We start from the raw sequence: 22302 nt of genomic DNA, 5'->3' as shown, positions 1-22302 counted from the left end.
AAATGTAAACTAAAAGACGCTGAGCATAATAACAAAGACAGATTTCACAGCTGCTCTCTTTCCAAGTTCGTGACTGACAGCCTGGAGTTTGAAATCCGCTTCATAACCGTGTCTCTTAACAGGTGCCATTTATGGTCCTTATACACACACAATACGGTAATATTACGTTGAAGCACAGTACGTATCACTCCGCGAGGCTCCTCGGTAGCAGTGTTGCCAACGTAGCGACTTTGTCGCTATATTTAGCGAGTTTTCAGACTCCCTAGCGACAAATCTGGCGACTTTTTCTGGTATTATTGGAGACTTGTTTATGACGACTTTTTGACGTGAAAACGTGTATCGCTCTAGATCTCACCCTGGGTCAACACACCTGAATCACATGATTAGTTCGTTACCAGGCCTCTGGAGAACTTCAAGACGTGTTGAGAAGGTAATTTATCCATTTAAATCAGCTGTGGTGCATCAAGGACACATCTAAAACCTGCAGGAAACCAGCCCTCTTGGACTGGGATTGGGGACCCCTGCTGTAGCTCAAACAGCATATGAAGCATTTAAATTCAGACCAACCTTATAAGCGTATAACACCGATGGGGAACAATGTGTTCTGCAGAATACTCTTGATACTTTAAGAGCAATTTGCCAATAATACAGATTCATGTGTAGTAAGGTGGTTTCATTGCTACTTTTATTAAAGAGCTAATAAATGCTGTTGTTACACGTGCCTCCAAAGAGGCAAAGGTGTCGCCGTCTGACATGATTCAGCAGCGCCTCTTCACAGCTCTGTGGGCACAAGTTGAGCAAAAGCCTCTCAAAATCACACAAAGGGGGATTAAAAAACTTGAAAAGGGGATTTTTAAAGACATCACCAAGCGGCTGGACATTAGCCCTGATCTCGTGATCATTGCGCTAGCCGTAGGTCAGCCGTACCTAGAGGTGATCATATTTGAAGATCACCTCTTCCGTAAAAACCTACTGGCAAGGTTCTTCTCGTGGTGCGTTAGAGCCGAGGATGACGAGGACGAACAAACTAAAGCCATTTCTCAAACACTTTTAGAAGAATTTAAAAGTAATATATTTCCAATAGTGGAGAAAAAATCATCATCTGGCATTACTGTCAGCGATTATGATGATGATGAAGAAGAATGTGTGAGCGCACTCATTGATGCTGTGCTCACACGGGCTGCGAAGAATTCGCACTACAAACCTTCTAAAAAACTCCACAGGTACCTGTTAAAACACGTGTTGTCTGACAACAGGATCAAAGATCTGCATATACATAAAAAAAAAACTGAAAGATCTCGACAGGGCCATTTACCAAGAGCTACGTCAGAAAACATTCTGTAAAGAAAAACATTTACTGATGTTACTGAACGACGAGGACCCAGTGTTCAGAAAACTGACGGTCGATATCATTAAAAATCACCTGATCGACACTATGCAGAATCCAGCCCTGTGTGAAGCTGAAGAGGCTGAAAATTACAGGTTATCTGTGGAAACCTCTATCAAGAAGGTGGTGACGCGTGTCATTAACAATGCCAGTTCACCTTGCTGTACTGAAAAAGTTGATGCCATCACCCAACGGCTATTCATAAAACTCTGGCCTAGACTTAAAAAAATCAAAATCGACAATGTGATGTTCCTCAGTGATATGGTTTACAGCTCTTTAATAGAGAAATGGAAAGAGCCAGATGTCATACTGACATTCATGGAATTAGGCCACAAACATACAGATGATGTAATTGTAAAGGTTTTCAAGGAGCATGCCATCACTGTATTGGAAAGTGAACATTTCATCACAAGTTTCTTTCTCTCTGCGGGTCATGCTGTATGGATCGCAGGCAGAAAATACTTGGTTAGTGTTTTGTAAGTCCCTAAAAGTAGATTCTGTTCATCTGGACGTAGCATTTTCAGTTTCAATTTATTTAACATCTAATCGAGTCATTTTAAAAACCCTTGACCGGTCGAGGCAGATGGCCGTTCCTCACTGAGCCTGGTTCTGCCGGAGTTTTCTCCCTGTTAAAAGGAAGTTTTTACTCCCCACCGTCGCCTAGTGCTTGCTCAGAGGGAATTGTCAAATTATTGGGGTTTTGTTTTGTGCCATCTAATACACAACTTATCGTATTGGGCACTCTAAATGTATTTTTCATCAATAAAAAGATCCAAAAAAGATTATATTTTGAATTGTGCGTGTTTTCATTGTCACACAAATGTATACATTTTCAGCTTAGACTGAACGTGTTTGTTTGTCATTCTTTTCAAATCAAAGATTTTAGTAGCAACTATTGTATTAAAACATTGCACAGACGTTTTACTCTGATTACACAAACCTTATGTAGGAGTAGGTCACAGATAAGAGGTATTCATTTGTAAATTTGACCTCTGACCTCACAGAGATCAAATGTGACAGGATATTTGTACTGTAATTTTCAGACCATAAGGCGCACTCAAAATCCTTTTATTTTCGCCTTATAATCCGGTGCGCCTTATGTATGAATTCTGGTTGTGCTTATTGACCTCGAACCGATTTTATGTGCTACACGGTGCACATAACATTATGGCTACCGTAGTCAGGAGCCTCGTGGAGTAATCTGGGTTCAAACCTTCGTCTGCTTCAGGTCCCGAAGTCAAAGGAACACTGCGGCATCACTGAGAGGTAAAAACGGTCAAAATTCTTTCATATTTAATAAAATGATCCAGGGGCGATTTCAGCCCATTTTTGGGGGTGCTTCAGCACCCCCAAAGATTTCTTACTTTGTTGACAATATTTGCTGCTCGTGTGACACACTACTAAAAATATAAAAGCACACAGTACTTGGTTGAGACGTAACACTTTAACAACAAAAGTATAGATAACCCCCCTCCCCCCTCCCAAAGTGGTTTGTTCCAGCTCGTCTCTCCCCTGCTCTGGCTCTAGCGCTCTTGCTGCCAGAGCGATGGTGGCTGAGACGCAGCGGAGGTGTTAGTGCCTGGCTTAAAACAGGACATGTTAGCTGCATTTAACCTTCAGTTACTCTTTATATAGTTGGTAGGAGTCAGACCATGTTTCTTTTTAGCTGAAAAACATTACACCAGGTAACCTGCAGTGTTGAAAACGTGTTTTCCAACGATGTTGCTACCCTACAATCTGTCCTGCTCTGTAGTAAAATCAGCAACATTTGACCTTTCTGTTGCTCCTATTGAAATTTATATAGCTTATTTAAAATCTAAAACATAAAATTGTCCGTAGCCTACTGTTGTTACCACCCTGTTTGAAATGGATACTAACTAGCTGACTGACTGAATGCCCATATACCTTATAACTCCTGTTGTGTGTGTGTGTACAGAGACAGCCAGGTTCATAATGGATATGAGGAAGTTTTTTCAGAAAAAAGGAGCCACATTCAGGTAAAAGTGTAAAATCAAATGATCCGTCAATCAAGAATAATGTTGGATCAGTGTTTCAATATTTATCTTTCATTAGATGTTCGTGTGGTTTGGTTATTTGCCTTTTGGTTGAAAGTACACTGAGAGAGGACTTTTTGTTAGTGATCTTAATAGTATTTTTTTATATTAATTTAATTTTTCATCTAATTGAATACAATCTATTTGTGTATGATTGTCAGTCCAAAGAGGGAGAGAGGAAAGAGGGAACGTGAGGAGAAAGTACAAGGTCAGGAAGAACCAGGTAAGAAAACAGACAGGGAGCAGTGACAGGCACAACAGCAACTGTTAAACTGACAAAGAGAAAAAACCTGATTTTACTCACACAATCTGGAAGTTGTGTTCTCCCTATATTAAAGCTGCTGTACAGAATCTGCAAAACAAACTGGGTTGAAACATTTTTATCCTCTTTAACAACATTCCAACATAACATTATCATTGATTGGGGAGATTAAAATTAATGTTATATTTTTATGTGGTTCAGCCACAACTCTTCTAAAACCTCAGCCAGTAATAGGTAGGCCAACTTTTGGACCATCCAGTTGTCTGTATGACTGCTGCAGTACGTACATTACATTTGCACACAGAAAGAGCCAAACAGCCCTGGTGGAGTGAGGAGCTGTAAAGAGAAGCAGATGCTCTGTTTATATTCTAAAAATGTTTTAAGCTTCTTTCAAAGATTCTGTACTGCAGCTTTAAATGTTTTCCAAAAGCACACATACACTTATCAGTGTTTCTCAAACCTTTTACAGTGTGGACCACCTGATAACAATGTCAAGCTCTCCTAAGTACCACTATGAAAGCATGAAACTCATAAATCTTACAACACAAAATTAGTATCTGCAGTAAAGATTTTTTCATACATTGTATACATGCTACCACAGGCAAAGGTGCCTCCATTTTTATAGTTTTTATTAATATGTTGTAATAATTTATTTGTAATAATTTATTCTTTTTTGGGAGTGTTTTTTATGTGTCTGCATTATATTATACATACACATTAAAAGTGAATCTCTGTCCAAAAAATGAACTCAGTTTACTTTTTACTCACTATGAGCATCGTTCATTATTCTTCCCCAGTAATTAAGGTTAGGAAATGTTTTTCCATTCCATTCAGAATCCATTCTTCTTTAGCAGCATTTAAATAACCTTTATCAGATTTGATGGTTTTGTTACAGACTTTTCAAAAAAGTGTTTTGCTTTTCTTTCACAAATGTGGGGATTAAATTGTTAAAATGTACAAAACAGTGATGTCATGTTTTGTGATGAGGACCCAGGCACATAGAGATTGATGAATTTAAGAATCTTATGATTTAATAAAGAAATTTGCAGACTTGCACAGAGATGGTAAAATTATGATGACTGATAACGGAGACGAAGACAACAGACGATGAGGACAGGGAGGATGCAGGATGAGTAAAGTGTATCTTAGCTGGCTGGGCAGCTCTCTGGGTGCTCAGCACCCCTAAAGCTCTGATCCTAGAATCGCCCCCGAAATGATCAGCGTTGCTGCTTTACAAGGTGTAACAATTAAGTTACACAACAATTAAGTCTCACTGCACTGGAACTTTAAAATCTTCACTATTAACTATTTTGCTGCTCAAAGCTAAAGCTACACATGACACAATGCATTTAGGTTATCTCGTGGAAATTAAACTTTCAGTTTATTTTTTGTTGTTACATTGATTTATTTTATCATCCAACATAACTCTAATACAAATAAATATTTTTCTTTTAAACGTTGAGGGGCTTTGTGAACTTAAAGTGCTGTTCAGTCTGCACTGAACACATAACCTGATCCAGAGCAAGTTTTGCTCAGAGTTTAGGTTGAAATCACATTTTCACAGCAGCTCTAAGCATGATACTAAATGAAAAAACGGTTAATGCTTATACTTTTGAGTCACACCTGACTGAAACCATAAAACTAACTCATGTGGTTAAGTTACATCAGTACAAAATGTGTTGCATAGTTACAGGAATTTGCATACTGCCAGGACTGATTTACATAACTGGAATTACAGTAAACAGAACGATTTATCAGTACTGTGTCTTTTTATCAACACAAATATTCAGTCAAATAATTTCACTTTGATCTGGCAACAAACTAAAGAGATTTCCTTCATGAAACTATTGTAAAGCACCAATCAGTGGCCTGAATACAGCGAGTAATGTTAAAGTTGAAATGTTCAGAGAGTTAAACGAGCAGCTGAAATAAAAAAAACCCAAAACATTTATTTATATATACATTCAGAAAATTAAGAGTCTACAGGATTTCTCTCTTGTTTTGTTTGGAGCCACCAGTGTTTTCATTCATTTGTTTATCTAGTTTTTTATGTTCTTTACAAATTTCTAACTACATGTTCATTTGATATGACTGAAGTAGAACACATTCAGTTATTCCATTTTGTAAAGAGTGAAAGGTGTCAAACACCTCCTTTTCATCCAGCACCTGTTATTTCTACTCAGGGTTTTATGTTTTCTTGAAGCAGCTAACACAAAGAAAGCCTCTCTATGTAAAACGTGTGCCACGCCTCGAGGCTTGCTTGCGTCACAGTATTGTCTCTGTCCGAAGCCACATCGGTGTTTGTTTTCTTGTCTTTATATGGAGTTTGTCTTGGAGTCTGTGTTGTGCCGGGAGGCAGGCATTTGGTGACGTTGGACTCCATTGCTAAGGTAACATTGGCCAAAGTGACCCACCTTTTTCAATAGGAGCAAGAGAGAGGTCTTGAGCCTCAAAGTAGTTAGAATAGTCCCGTCGTAGAGTCAACAAGAGTCTGTTACATAGAAGTTAAACGACAAGCTATTAAAGACAACCAAGATAGTTAAGGAAGATTGATAAATGATAGGTGGACTCTACAGTTGGCTACAAAAGCAATAATCAGTAACATCTACAAGTAGTTTATGTTGTTGACATGACATGCAGTTATGCAGTAACAGCTACTGGATAATAAAAGCCTAGTAAACCATTTAAACAAAAACACAAAAGACAAAACAGTCACTCATCCACCTACTGGCTAAGAATGGTGGCAATAGCTGCTGCTTCTCATTCTACATGTGACCATGTGCAACAGTTGGAGAAAGGAAGCCATTGCTCGTCGCCACGGCCTTGAATACCAGCCATCGAATATAACAAACATCAACATCGTTGTCTAAACATGACTTGTAAACAGCCATGTGAAACCGTTGATCTATACATTATTCACTGCAAATGGATGTAGCCATGGCTACATTTGAGACATTGTGACTCATACTGAGTTATTTGAGCCGTTTAAAGTGTTCCTCTGTTCCATCTGCACTTAGCCTGCCAACTGTAAGAAATGTCCAACCCCTGTACTGCACACAGGCGTTTCTCCACAAAGCACTAAGTCATGTTTTGCTTGGGGATCTTATTTATTTCACTCAGTGACTTGCAGATTCATTTTTAAGTTTTATGTGATGCATACTTTTTTCTGGATTTGTTTGGTTAATATTCTGTCTCAATGAAAGCACAACACAATTAGAGACTAAGCTATTGCCTCATTAAATATGGTCCCAGTGGAAAGGTGGCTGTCAAGAAGCCATTTTTAAGGAAGGGAAATGTGGGCAAAGAGTCCGAGTTATGTTCATCACACATAAAACCGGACAGAAAGTCAGTGGCAACAGGTTTTGTGGAGTGCTGAATCCAAATTTAAAATTGTCAGTATGTATGCAGGATGTCAGGAGAGAGGTACAACAGTGAATGTAAAACACATCTGTAAAACATGGTGGAGGCTCTTTCATGCTTTGGGCTGCATTTCAGCAGGTGGTGCAGGGGATCGTGTCAAACTGACGGAATAACAAGTGCAGAAAAAACACATTTTGAGACAAAACACAATATTCAGGTGTCTCATTGGCAGTATTTTCATTATGTAGTATGACAATGATGGCAGGTACACTGTCAAGGCAGTAAAAGCATTCCTGGTTAGCAGTGTGGGAGCAGTATGGGACCATCTTGACTGAGAACAGAACAAAAAGCACCAACATGCAAATAAAAGCTTTGAATGTCCTTCAAAAAGCCTGCAGAGCTTTACATGAAAGCTGCCTTATTTTAGGCTGTACTGAAGAATAATTAGAATTATACAGACATTATTTTTGCCTTATATACTGTATACTTGCACATGTGTAAGCACTTTTTCCAAAAACATCACTACACCCATTTCCCCAACATAATGAAATGACAAGTGGCTCAAAACATTTACACTGTACTATAAAAATACAACTACAGGCAAAATATTAAATTTTAAAAACAGCTTGTCCAAAATGTAATGTCTTATGATTTAACTGTTAGGTAAAAATGCATTTCACTGTGGTGGTTTGTCAGAAACAGCAAAGAGTTAAATGTACAATATTTCTGAAATATTGCGAATTACAAGTCTGTAAACTACTTTTTAAAATGCATAGTAATAAGATAGTGTAAAATAATTCACTGGTATTCAAGCTAGTTAGCACTGGGTAATATTACTATTCGGATACCCGAATAAATAAAATACGCAATAATTTTTACATTAGTATAAATTGTAAAAAAAGAGGGAAAAAGTATTTTTTTCATCTGCTCAATAACTCACCGGAAAAAGACGACAAGAGGGAAGAATAACTTCCGCTCGTGTCTGCAGCCTCGTCTCTTTAAACATTTCTGTTAACAATTTCTTAAAAGACTTTTTGTTCGCAGCTCGTAACCGTGTGTAATGATGTGTTTACAGACCCGTGATTCTGCACAGTCCGTGGAATAAGTGTGTCAGTGGGCTGGAACACGACCTGAGTGAGGCGGCTTCGTGTATAGACGATCTGTGCAGCAGTCCGTGCGGAGCAGAGTAACTGTCGGGGAAGATTCCCGGGTCCGTGAGTGAATCCGGGAAAGTTTTACACACGGACATGGCGTCAGGCCTGTGTTCTGCTGCCGTGTTGGCTCTGTTTGTGATCCTGTCCCCTTGTGTATCCGGTAAGTTTAATTATGTTCATCCTTAAACGGCCGCTGTGTTTTCTTGTAGCCGCTGACCATCAAGCAGTCTGTGATGTTACTTCAGACCACGTTTAGGGCGAAGTCAGTGACGTAGCGTCTAATTATCCGAAAACTTTTCATTTTTATGACAGGCCATAAAACTCATCAAGACATGTTTTTTGTTTTTTTTAAGTTACAGCTTGTGTTTTAAACCTTTTAATAACACTGTAGGATTAGTTTGTTACAGACCCATAAAAAAAGAAATGAAAGTCATTTAAAAATAATATACAATCAGTCAGTGTCAGTGGCTATTTTCACATGTTTTAGGTTATAGTTTTTATCCACTATATTCTGGTCACTCGAGCTGCCCGCTAATTAACAAGAAACGCGTGAACGATCATTTAGCAGCAGTACAAACTACATCCTTCAGAGTGACCACCAAGTGGAAGCAGCAGGGTTTCAAACTCAGGGCTGAGCATAGATAAGTGTGTGAAAACATCACCTCTGTACAGCGTAGTACACTTTCAAGAGCTACAGTGACAGTGAATCACCAATTCCCTAAAAGTCAAAATGTTGCAGTGCTGAAAAGTTAATTTTAATAACTAATTGATTGACCTGAAATGAGCTAACTTTTGCTGCCCCTCTCTGATTTTCTCGGTCTGCTCTGTTACAGCAGGGGACGACTGCCTGGCCTACAGTGGTAAGGAAGCCCAGGAATGCCATAGAGGCTTTTGCTGTGGGGACTGCAACAGCAGATATTGTTGTTTAGATCCGTCAAAACGCTTTGATGAAGAAGAGTGGTATGTTTTCATTTTCAATCTGCAATCCACAAAAAAACCTGCATTTAGCTAGTTTGTGTAAAATGAACAATTTCCTATTTTAGAAAGTGATTTCTTTTTAAGTCTCTCTTTTCTCCCAGTATAAATGTGTTTAAGGCCACATTTAAGCTGTTAAAAAACAGGACACAATGTCTTCCTGCGCACGGCCATCAGCATAAAGCCAAAGTGCACTAGACTGAAACGAAGGCCTTCATTCACATAACATTCATCAGTGTGCTGCTTTGCTTACTCGCTGGAGGACTGACAGGGTATCTGGGTAGAAAAAGGGCTTTTGCATGCTGTGTGCTGGTTGTTGGAAGATAACACACCTACACCTGTTTTTCAGTCAGTGTTGCAAAAAACGTAGCAGACACAACTATAGCATGAGGAGTTGTTGCATAGTTGGAAGTTTTGAAAATCGACAGTAAACAGACCGTAGCCTAGCTGTAATACTTTGTTTTATTTTTGTTTTTTTCCTATTTTGTTTTGGGCATAATCCCTACTTTGCTTCTTTTTCAGCAGCAAAGATCCTGAAAAAAATTTTCAGGATCAGTTAACTGCTTTCAACAACAAAACATTACTCATTCTCATTGTTGGCATGAGCATCATCCCCTTTGTATTCCTCATCTTCTGCTGCTGCGTCTGCCCCAGCTGCTGCCTGTACAAGCTGTGCAACAAACGTGGTAAGTATTACTAGAACTAGTACTTTAATTTGGGTGATGCTTTTTTGACTGTACTCTGTTGTGAGCAAAGACAACTTTCGTCATTCGTGTGAAACTTCTGGAAGGCACCTTTACATTTACTACAGTTGGTGCATTGTAATGTAAAGTTATTGCAGTCAAAAAATATTGGCAGTTACAGATACATGAACAGATTCTCACACGCTTTCTCTGATGACGGATTTTACTTTACTCAAACCTCAGCGGACACAAAGTATAGTCAAGGCTTTAGATATAGATCTGAAGGCTGTTGTTTTGTGCCTTTTGGCATTTACAGAATATTTCAAGCTCTCAAAACACAATTTTCATGCATTGATGCCTTAAACTTAAGAGTAGGCACTGTGGCATGACGGAGTTTAAGGCACCTCATTTGTTTCTATAGTGGCTAAAAGATAAAACCCTATGAAAATGCGAATTAAACGTTCATCAGTAGCTGTTGACTTTCTTTTTTTTTTTTTCTTCTCGATGTCTTTTATCAGAGATGAAAAAGTCCACAAAGACAATAATGTGATTATCTTTACTCACTGGTAGGGCTGCAACTAACGATTATTTTCATACTCGACTAATCTTAATTCCTTCGATTAGTTGACGAGTCAATGATTATTTAAACAAATCTCTGCTTCCTGTCGGCAAAACTTCTCATTCTAGTCTTCAGTAACTCAGCTGCTGAAACCTGTGAAACGTATCCGTCTTCTAGAACAAACCTGTTAGTCAACTAGAAAAGACGGCTGAGTTCCTCTGAATAGAGCCATATTCACAGTAAGTCGGAGCCTTGCAGGACAAAACATGTCAAACACTGAAAAAGATTAGTGATGCTGGATTTCACCTCCTGCCTGTGTGATGCAATATGCAAAAACCTAAAGTGCCCGGCTCAGTCAAATGAATGAAGTACTTGGAACACTTCATGTGAACAAGGACCTACAGTATTAGTGTGAGTCTGACATTTGGGTGATTTCTCATACATTGCAGTGATTGACTGGTGAGTTGGAGCATTTGTCTGAGACCATGAGGGCCTCGTTTGTAGACTGTTGGCTCACCTACCACATGACTTTTATTACCTCAGCAGTTTGGTCTGACAAGAAACAAAACAACTGAGATACAGAGCCTCCCCTGACCTAATGTTTCAGAATCACTGCAGTATTGGAGGCTTTGTAAACTTTTCAGCTCCTCATTGGTGTTTGATTAGGATTAGGTTACTCACTACAGCCTGTACATACTTATAGTTATAGAATATTCACAACATACTTCATACCGTGTACATTATAACATACCATAATAGACCCATTTCTGTAATATACTCACATATCTATATTATTGCTAATATATATTGTAATATATCTATATCACTAAAGCACTTCTGGATGGATGCAACTGCATTTCGTTGCCCTGTACCTGTGCATGTGCAATGACAATAAAGTTGAATTCTATTCTATTCTATTCTTTTGCCTTCCATTGGTGTTCTTGGTGAGCGTATATGCCACAGGGCAATGAGTCAACACGTCATCAGCGATAATTGGTGTTTAGAGTTTGTGCCTAAGTTTGATGCTGGTGTGATTTTTGGGGTCATGTCTTTACTTGATTTTTGCTTCTGCTTACTCTGAGTGCTTTAAATTCCTTGAGCTCAGCCGTATCAATTTTTCAAATACCAACTTTAAGGCGCTCAGAAACAGCTGTGTGGGGCTTTGAACTCTAGCATCTTTATTTTGTTTTTTGTTTTTTTCTCAAATGACATGAAAAGATCAGAGCCAGCAGTTAACTGATCCTACTGAGTATTGTCTCTGTAGCCAGAGAATCATTGTCAATATTTCAAACCTGTTAGACACAGCATAGCTGTAATTAGAGCTGGGCGATAGAACGATAACGATATGTATCGCGATATAACTTTTACTCGATAGAGAAATTAAGCTATCGCGATAGACCTCGCCGCTCTTGTCCTCTTAAAAAAAAAAAAAAAAAAAAAAAAGGTCAGCCGATCCAAATTAAGTAGCGCAGAGCCGAACCAATCACAGCCGCAGCGTCACGTCGCGTGACTTGTTATGTACAGCACAAGTGCCAAGCCGCACGTGTGTTTGTTTGGGAAGCAGCCAGCGGGTAATGGAGCCAGCGCGTAATGGAGGAAATGAGTGTGCCGACTGGAAAAATCAACCGAGCGTGACCGAAGAGAAAACAGATGATGGTTCCAATGCCGGAGAGATTGTCGAACGGAAGAGCCAAAGAAGTTCCGTAGTGTGAAGGTATTTCGGCTATTTCAAGTCTGACAAAAAACAGAGTAGCGTGCACTGTAAATTGTGCCGAAAGCAAGTCTGGAAATACAATAAACTGGTGCATGCGTCACACTGTGCGCCACGTTATTGTTTCGGTGAAATGAATTTCTACAATACTGTTAATTCTACTCTGCAGTGTTTAAATGCTTACATATACACACAGTTACTGTCCCTCCAAACATACGACTCGGTTCTGCTTCTATGCCGCAGCTTTGTTTACTTTTTCCCACCGAGGCTTCTAGACTTCTGATTGGCCAACATTTCTGCACGGTTAGGAATCTAGCGCCACCTGCTGCTTTGGCATGTTCATAGCAGCGTTTTCCTTCATTTCTGCCTTTATGTGTGGACGGGATTATTTTTTAAAACGAAAACGGAAAATCTCCGTTTTCAAAAATACCCGTGTACGTGTGGACGTAGCCTCAGTCTCTGACTGGAAGCGCTAATTCATCATTCGGCTTTTGTCAGACTAAAGTAACTGTTAAAACTGTTTGAAAAGCTCAGCTATACAACAAGGAGAGATTGAGAATTTCCTTTTAGTTCTCAGTTTATTTGATATTGACAAAAGTTAGTCAGTTTTGTCTGTTCTTCTGTAACACAAACTAAGATTTATTTTTAGAATTAATATTTTGTTTCTAAGTGGAATTGACAATTTAGTCTGTTTCGTTTGTTCTATTTTGAAACTTAAACGCTTTAGCGGCTGCCTTTTGTGTAGTTTGCAATATTTGCCTTTATTTATCTGAAAAAGTCTCATGTTCCTTAAGTACATCTACCCTGTTGAACTTATTATGGGAAATAAATATTTAAATAAAAACAAGCTGCTGATTATTTCACATTTTACTTGTGAGCAACGGCACATTTAAATCTTACAAATATAGTTATTTGGCTTATATCGTGATAGATATCGTTATCGCCTGAAATGAAAAAAACATATCGTGATATGAAAAAATCTCATATCGCCCAGCTCTAGCTGTAATGATTCTATTATCCCCAGTCAGCCGATATTTACGAGGAGCAATAATAGTAGCAATAATGCTAATAGCAATAAGGATTATGTAATGCTGGATAAAATGCAGACTAAGATTTTATAGATTTTAATAATGAACGGGAATTTTGTTTGTTTTTTTACAGTTGTTATTTTCAGTAGGAATTTGAATACCATGTACTGTGCAAGGAAGCCTTGTGTTTTCATCACTTTGTCAATTCTTGACAGTAATGAAATTGCAAAACCCCTAAGGCTGCACAATTATAGCCAAAATGCTAATCCTTATCATTTTGCCCAATCTTAGGATTACTATTATCACGATTAGTCAATATAAACTAAATTAGGCCTTAAAATATTCATAATAAATTTAGAGACATCACATAACACAGATTTCATGTGCATGTCATGCTGTGATCCTGCTACTTTGCAAATATGTGTGCTGTAATAAAGCTGTTACTCATCATTCATTTAAATTCAGTGCCTCTCTTTGAGCAAAAAAATTACGTCAGTTTAAAGAAAATTGTACAAAAACTTAATGCAAAATTACATCAACACAGCCCTGCTTTCCCCATTGTGCTATATTCTTCTTAAATAAAACTTAATTGCAGACAAATAAGATATTTATTCATTTCCTAAAAGTAAAATATAAATTCTTTCACTCCATTCTTGGCATCTGCGTGATGGAAACTCATAGCAAAGTACTCAACCGATCTTAGAGCTTAATCTCTTTCCCCTTGGATGCTTTGCATATAGTGCCCGCATTGGCACTTTGGAAAGGTTATTCCCATGTAGGGCTTCTCGATTATGGCAAAAATGATAATCACGATTATTTTCACTGAAATTGAGATCACGATTATTTGACGATATTTATTTAACCCTTTAAGACCTAAATGGTAAATGGTAAATGGCCTGTATTTATATAGCGCTTTACTAGTCCCTAAGGACCCCAAAGCGCTTTACATATCCAGTCATCCACCCATTCACACACACATTCACACACTGGTGATGGCAGCTACATTGTAGCCACAGCCACCCTGGGGCGCACTGACAGAGGCGAGGCTGCCTGACACTGGCGCCACCGGGCCCTCTGACCACCACCAGTAGGCAACGGGTACTATAGAACCAAGTCCACCAGAGCTTATATTATTTTTTTTACATGCTGTAGTGCCATTTGTGGGAGCATTTCAAGTTGCTATACATCAATACAACTGTTATAGCCCATATTTTAATAATATGTATGCATTAAGTCCATAGTAATTACATAAATTGCAAAAAAGTGCAATAAACTACAAAAAAAATTGAAAATCGCTTTTGTTTTGTTTACATATATTTCTACTTGGAGAAATTTAAGAGGTTTATCCCTCAAAACTTTAAATACAATAAAGTTGCAAAAAATAGTTTACAACAACAGGAAATTTATTTTGAGTGTCTTCATAGTTTTATTTTGGCGATACAGTTTTTATATACTGCAGGAAAAACAAAAAACAATCCTATGATGCAAATTTGCAAAGAAAACAGCATGTGCATCATTTCACTGTGGGAAGTGTTACGAACAGCTGATGGATCGGCAAAGCGTGTTTCTGGAATATTATGTTTTTGTTCCTGCAAGCGCTTTTTATGCAATTTTTGCAAAGCTTTATGTGGAACGAAACCGTGACCGAGGACAAGCTGATGGCATCAGATGTAAGTACAACTCCTCTGGTTTCATATGCAAAACAAATTATTGCGCTAGCTTACACGGTTCAGGTTCTACAGGGATTTAAAAATAGTTACACAACACGAAGCGTGCTGCTCTGACCGCTGCTTTAAAGGGTTAACAATGACTTTAAAAAATAATATAAAATAGTGTGCAACACCACTGAAGTTTTTTTACCTCTCTTTTCAACCAACAGCAGTCACTCTCTCCTCTCCAAATAACTTCTGCTTAGCTTTCCGAGCTTCCCTCGGGTCCTCTTAATCAGCGGTCCCCAACCTTTTTTGCGCCACGGACCGGTTTATGCCCGACAATATTTTCACGGACCGGCCTTTAAGGTGTCGCGGATAAATGAGGGAGGGGCTAATAATCGGCTCAGTCATTTTTAATGATCGTTGAAAGCCCAGATCGTAATCGTGATTAAAATTCGATTAATTGAGCAGCCCTATTCCCATGGATGTTTTATTCCTGCATGGCTCTTTAAAGACGTTTTCCCTTCTATTGGAACTCAGTCCTTGCTATTATAAATAGCAGTATTACTTCCAGTGTGGTTCCTGATGGTTTTAAACATGCAATTGTAAACCCTTTATTAACAAAAACCTGGCGCTGACCCCTCATTTCAAAAGTTCCATTCTTCTCAAAGTTATTGGAAAAAATAGTTTTTATCCATCTGAATATAGATACTAACGGTATGATGGTTTTAAACAGCTACACTCCACTGAAACAGCACTTTTACGTGTTTTTCTTTTTAGCTACTGATTGTGGAATTTCGGTCATCCTCGTGCTTTTAGATCTTACTGCAGCGTTTGATACTGTTGACCACAATATTCTTATCTCCCATGTGGAACACCTGGTTGGCATCAAAGGTGCTGCACTGAATTGGCTTCATTCATATTAGAGTCGCAGAACTTTCAGTGTTAATGTTGAAAAAGTCCACCTCAGCCCCATTTTCTTGTGAGGTGCCCCAGGGCTTAATCCTTGGCCCTCTTCTTTTTTCATTATAGGCTATTATGGGCAAACTTTCTGTTTTTAAATGTGCTATATTACCTAAAGCCTTAATTACTTACCTTGGCCAAATGAGATTGTGCTTCTTTGTGAGCTCTAGCGATACCACGAAGAGCTGTACAGGTTCGCTTTTATGTACATCTGAGTTGATGTTGGGTGATTAACCTTAGCAACAATTGCATTTTTTTTACTTCACCTTGCAGGTGTGTTTTCAGGTGGTTGAATAAGTTCGCTGTGCTGCTTTGTGGTCCTGACACAAATCTACAGCACTCTTCGCAGATGATTTCTTCTTGGTTAACATGATTGTTCTAAATCCAAAACAGCAGACCTGCTTTTGGAAGCAAGCTCGCTTTCTGCTGCTCCAGACATTTGATTTTTGTTTTGACCGTCTGTTGCCTGTCTTTGATGTAGTGTTACTCCTCCGGGCTACGATGCAGTGAACAGCTGTGATTGGCGCACAGGCGTAAGGTGTAGCGCTGGGATTTTGGAGTGCTCAATTTGCTTTGCGATCTGTTGGAGAAGCATGCATTTTCAATGTCATTCAAATAATTCTACATTCCTAATCTCCACCCCTGCCCATCAAATGATTGCTGAATTTGCTTTTTTTGGTCCCTTCTACTTGGGACAAAATTTCTTTTTTATTTAAATAAGCAGGCTGTGCCTTGCCTGTGCTTGCCTGTAGTTTCTAGTGTTGTTTTTACGATGTACATGAAATGTGATCGGTGCAAAGAATCTGCAGATCTACCTCTGAGCAGTAAACACTTAGGTTGCTGTGAGGATTTCTTGTTGCTTGGTTGTGACCAGCCCTATTAATAGGCTGTTGTTTTAAACATGTTAGTCAAAAACAGCTGAAAAACAGCTCAGATGTATGTGCAACCTACAATCACAGGTCCATCTACTTCTCAGGTTCAGAGCGTATCAGCATGTTCGGTGGCCTCCAAAGTTTATTCATCGCTAATGTTTGACTCATAAATGCATAATTGTCCTCACACATGAATGTTTAACTCTGAGTCTCTAGACTTTTATAAATAGACAATGTCTTAATCTTAATTTAACCCCCTTAGTGCTGGTTAGATCCCATGTGTTCATTTAACTTGTACATATAGTGTTTATGTTTTTAAATCATTACTACTTGTTAGTTTTGTGTAAATGTGTTCATGTGACATGATAAAGAATGGGTTACTGTACATAACGTAATGTAATTACATGGAAATGCGTGACATGATTAAATTATGTTCAACCAACAGTTTGTCGTGTCAAATAAACACATTTCTATTTTGCAAACTGGTACTTTAGCTGACTGTTGTCAGTATTTACAGTCAACCATTTTTACATTTCCGACTTCCTGTCAGTTTGGTCAGCTCGTAAATGTTTTGCCGTTAGGGGAAGTCCTTCTGGCAGAGAGGCTACAATAAAGTGAGGAACACAATGTGGCATCTTTGGCTTAAGCCGCTGCATGATGGGATCAAATCCAGGAATGTCAGAGCTCCACCCTGTGTGACTCATTGTTTCCATGACAACCCCACGTCATTTACAGGAAGTGGTTGTGATGACACCCACTGTTTAAAGACACCTTGTTTTCCACAAGTTTTCTTTTTTCCTGTTCTAAGCAGTGCCTTTTCATTTTCACTGTACTTACGCAGAGATCAGTGTACACTCTGACGATGATAAAAATCTCTCAAAGAGTTTCTTTGAGTCTCTGTAAACTTCAAAAGTGTAAATCTGTGTATATTCAATAAGCAAACGACATCATGTTTAGTTTCCTTGATGCAGACCTTAAGGAGAGGATGATAAATTATGTATCTTAACTCAAAGTGCACCATTTGCTCTTCTCCTTCCTTAAAAATTTATTTTTGAATCTTTATTAGAATATTACCTATAAATGACAATACACATTAAAGGTGTTTTGGATAATATGTAGCATGTTTCTCCATTTCTAACTTTTTGTTACTTATTTGCTTACACCTGTGATAGAGGCCACTACCCAGGTCACAATGGTCAGCAACACTCCTCAGCATCCAACGGCAGCACCTGGGCCCCCTGAATCCTACCAGGAAATGCCCCACCATCTACCCCAGCCTGGCTACCCAGCTCAGCCCATCCTCACACCGCCCTACCATGGACAGTCATTCACAGTTGGACCACCGCCATCTTATCAGGAAGCCAGTGAGTGTGGTTTATGATTTGCCTTGAGCTCTATTCCAGGAAGCAGGTTTAGCTAACAAGTCTGAGTTTGTTAACTGCGAGCTGAGAGAAACTCCTGTTTTCTGTTAGTTACTGGGAACAGACCCTGAGCTTCTCTCTGACTCCTCCCGTCCTGCTGGACCTGAACCACTTGTGTGACACACTGAGTCATTTTCTTATTCATAAAGTCGCTGTCAGCGTTCACAGTGTGGAAGTGTACATTTTTACAGAAACTAAAACGCTATGGGATGTTTTGGTATTTTGTGTAATTAACGTGAGAGCTTTGACAGCCATGAATAAGTGATGACAGCAATTACATCACTGTTTTATGATCAGCTCAGAATAAAATCTATATAGTCTATAACTTGGCCAGTAATGTTTTCAGACTGTCAGCCAGTTTCCTTGCAAAAGCTAAGACTTTTCTTATAACATGTTTGTCTCTACTGATGTGATTTTACATTCATTGAAGACTCAGAAAGCTGCCTTGCTTTTTTCAGTTCAATGTGATAGTGCTATGGCTGTAAGAGCCATTATCTATCAGTGAAGACTGAAATCAGATTATAACAGATTAAACTGGGGAACATTTTTTCTGAGAATCTCATTATGCATTTCTATCCAGTAATGGCAGAAACACAAAAAAGGAAAAGAAAAAAGAAAGAAATGTTTAGAGAATAATTATTCAAACAACAAAATGGTCATAACCTGCTGTGAAGGCAGGTTTTCATTTAATAAACTGACCTGAAGGTGGAGTCTGTTGCTGTCTGGGTAACTAATATCACAGATCCATCAGTAAACTGTGTCTAATGAGTTTCTGTAGATTTTTATCATCAGTTCCTGGTTCCTACATTTTGTCCCTGTCAGGTTACAGCTGAATAATTAGAAAAGATTGATTTAAAAATCAAATGCAACATTTGGATTCCAGCTTTCCAGCAGACATTAAAAGTGATGATGAAAGAGGGACGATCAATATCCTGCTCAGCACTGAGTGGTCTTCATATTTCTCATGCTCTTTATTTACCTGTTGCCATGGTGAATCGTGATGCCACAACTCCATTGATCATGGCTTTCTTTCTTTACTAATGCAGATGCTTAACTCTGGGTGAATATACTCAAGGTTGATTGAACTAAATCTGATCAGCTGTTCTGAAACAGGAAACTCAGAGTTATCTCAAAGTGAATCAACTCAGTTTATTTTTAAACTTGGTTTTTTGTAAATGCTTCCTGGAAAAGAGGCCCGTATTTAACTAGAGAGAATATATTTGTTTGCAGAACCAGGTGAAAGGTAGGCTTTGAAACCCAAAACTGCGCATCTGTGGAAATATTAATAGTAGGGCTGCCACAAACGATTATTTTGATAGTCGACTAGTCACAGATTATTTTTGCGATTAGTCGACTAATCAGATCATCATCCATTGGACGCACAGCTTATTGCACCAGCAGCATCTGATCTGCTCTTATATAACTATCATTAGCTTACAGCTTTAAGTGTTTAAGGTCTGTGCTAACTAAAAATAAAGACAAGATGATAGTTTATTAAATTTTAATGAAATTTGCAGATTGTTTCGGTGAAGTTTAATAAACTCCTTGCTATCTAAAATATAACAGGACACCGGAGTATATTCTCGAGCATCTCACACTTCTGATAATCAGTTGTCTTCTTAATGTTTATTCAGCTGTGTAAAAACTTTTTGGCTGAGAAACTTTAAGCTCAGCCAAACCGATTTACTCAGGAACAAATAAAATACTAAAAAAAAAAGCCAAACAATAACATTTTGAAGTTATCTAAGTGACTTGTATATGTTTAACCTGAGTAGCGAAAGATGGCAGTGGGTTTGAAAACGATCTGCCGGGAGTCCGGTGTTCTCACGGCTCTAGTGAGCCTGTAACCCCGGCTAGCTATCGAGCTAGTGGGTAACAGACGCTTTTGAAAATATGTGGTGTCCTGATAAACTGAGCCGATATTTGAGGTTTACACAGCTACATTCTCGCCTGAAAATATGCTAAACGTTTATTTTGTGACCCAGAAATAATAATAAGAGTAATATTAAAACTAACTAGCTGCCGCCATTGTTGGAAACTAAGCTGGGCCGCGCTATGAATTCTGGGACACAGCTTCTTCTTCTTCTTCGGGGTTTAACGGCAGCTGGCATCCTTGTAGATGCAGTGCTGCCATCTTCTGTTTCAGTCCGTTATTACACTCTTAAATCCTGCTACTTATTCCTGCGTCTTTTGGGATCTTACAAAGCTTCAAACGACGCGTCGACTATTAAATCAGTCGTCGACGATTTTGATAGTCAACGTAATCGTGGCAGCCCTAATTAATTTGAAGCTCCTGACTCGGGGGGGGGGGGGGGGGGGAAGGAGCTTCAATGTACAAAATATTTCTACAGAAGTTCATTTAGCCTCTGAGGCAGAAGCTTGTTTCTGTGAGTCATGTTGTGTAAAATACTGCGACTGGCTAAAGTAAAGGTGATGAATCTGCGTCATCAAAATATACAATATATATATACAGAAAAAAATATACACAGTAAATAAACACAAATAAACACATCCATTACTGCCAGAGACTTTTTTTAATATAATATTTCTTCTTATGCTACAGAACTTCAGCTGTGGTTACTTTTTTAGTGCTGTCTGCATGTTCAGTCTCATGTAAGCTCTTTTTTCACTTTCCAGTCAGTCCTGCCTATCCTCCGATGCCTTATGGCCAGGCTGCGTTCATGCCCCGGCAGCCAGCATGCCCCCAGCCGAAGCCCAGTGCTCCACCTGCAACTCCAGACTTTCTTGCTCAGCCTGCATATAATCCAGGTTTTGCTTCATCACCACACTAGGCTGGATCGTGGACATCAGTACAGCCCCAGGAAGTGCTTTGAGCCTTTTTCCCTGTACTCGCATGTAAGTCACGTTACATGGGAACAAAGTGCAATATTTATCATTTCAGGAATACATATATATTAGTTTAGCCTTAATGTTGTTTTCACTGATATATGGCAGTGACCTGTGTCATGTAACTTCATGCTCATATCAAGCTTGGTGGTCTCCCCTCTTTTAAACTTGGATAGTGTTACTGAGTCCATGTTATGATTTCCTCTACAGAACTGTGCTAAGTGATAACAGATATTGATTTTTTTTTTTCCTTTGTGCTTTTGTGTAAAGCAATTTTTCCGGCTTATCTCACTATTTAAATTCTATTATGGAAAATGCAGTGCCTTTAGACAACTATTGTGATTTCCTGCAAATATGACTTTCTTTGATGATTTAATTGACTAGTTTTACATTGAGAAGTTTGAATTGTTAATTTGCTGACTCTGTCTTTTCCCGAGTGTTCCGTTTCCTGTTCTAAAACACTCTCTAAATCTTTTAGCGATGTTCCAGTAATGATTCAGTTTTACATAAAGTCCCAGCTTTGTTAAAAACAGGACTGAGCCAAAATGCACTGCGAGGTTTACCAAAGGAGTCTTTTATGTTCAGTGAACTAAACATCAACTTGATTGACGCGTGTTAAATATGAGAAAGACTTGTGCCTACAAAAAGCATGCATGGAACTTAAAAGAAAAATATTTTAAAGCATTTTATCTCATTTTATTCTATTTATTGATCCATTTGAGTCACAAAATGTTGTCACATTTACTCGGCTATCTTAATAACAGCTTCACTCAAATGAGCCTTGATGTTTTGCAGCGTGCAGTTTTTTTTAAATGCTGCCATCGAACCTGTTAAATGTTATTAGAACACGAATATTTCTTTTTTTTGTTGTTATTGTTTAAAGTGCCCCGTACGAGTGAGGGTTTGTTCGTGTGTTGTTTCACTGTTGTTATGGAAAAAGAGCCATCACTTCCGCTTTCTGTTGACTGAAGTTACTTGAACATCATTTACAGATGTGACCTTTTTCTTGTGCATCTGCTGACCCAGCAGTACAGTCACAAACTCGTGTGCCAGTTTACATTTTGATGTTCTGTGAAAATCTCATCATCTTTCTTTGTTTAGACTCTTACATTTCAGTGTCGCTTCTCTGTAGACACCATCTGCCAGTTAATGAAAGGGATGCAAGGTCACATGTTTGTAGTTTAGACCATTGATGTAAGAAGTATTTTAATCCAAAAACACTTTGTAGTATGCTTTCCTTTTGTCTAAACTGTGTATGTAGGAATACTGTTTATTTGTTTTTTTATATATTTTTGGTTAGTCATATTTCAATTTTGTGGAGAAAAAATACTTTATTGTGATGTTCATTAAAGTGTATGTTTTCTTTTTTCCTCA

General features: G+C 38.5%; 1 protein-coding gene across 2 annotated transcripts; it reads left to right on the top strand.

The window, feature by feature from the left end:
* The first annotated feature begins 8026 nt into the window (after nucleotides 1–8026).
* Nucleotides 8027–22302, top strand: LOC101484956 (protein shisa-4). Of its 2 annotated transcripts, none has more exons than XM_004547739.6 (5): nucleotides 8027–8377; nucleotides 9051–9177; nucleotides 9718–9878; nucleotides 17833–18024; nucleotides 20719–22302. In XM_004547739.6, exons 1-5 carry the CDS (start codon nucleotides 8311–8313, stop codon nucleotides 20871–20873), a joined length of 702 nt encoding a protein of 233 aa, XP_004547796.3. In that variant the 5' UTR covers nucleotides 8027–8310; the 3' UTR covers nucleotides 20874–22302. The 2 variants fall into 2 exon arrangements, with proteins under 2 accessions (XP_004547796.3, XP_004547795.3); XM_004547738.3 differs by having other exon boundaries at nucleotides 9715–9878.

Source organism: Maylandia zebra, linkage group LG5, assembly GCF_041146795.1.
Source record: "Maylandia zebra isolate NMK-2024a linkage group LG5, Mzebra_GT3a, whole genome shotgun sequence".
In the NCBI taxonomy this organism is placed as follows: Eukaryota; Metazoa; Chordata; class Actinopteri; order Cichliformes; family Cichlidae; genus Maylandia; species Maylandia zebra.
Note: the sequence above shows the minus strand (reverse complement) of the source record. Positions and strands in the feature narration are given on the sequence as shown.

Excerpts from the sequence above, each read along its gene's own strand:
- LOC101484956 (XM_004547738.3), top strand. The coding sequence starts at position 8,311 with ATGGCGTCAGGCCTGTGTTCTGCTGCCGTGTTGGCTCTGTTTGTGATC. Across the intron at positions 9,879-17,832 it reads CAAGCTGTGCAACAAACGTG|AGGCCACTACCCAGGTCACA; the intron begins GTAAGTATTACT and ends CACCTGTGATAG. Across the intron at positions 18,025-20,718 it reads GCCATCTTATCAGGAAGCCA|TCAGTCCTGCCTATCCTCCG; the intron begins GTGAGTGTGGTT and ends TTCACTTTCCAG.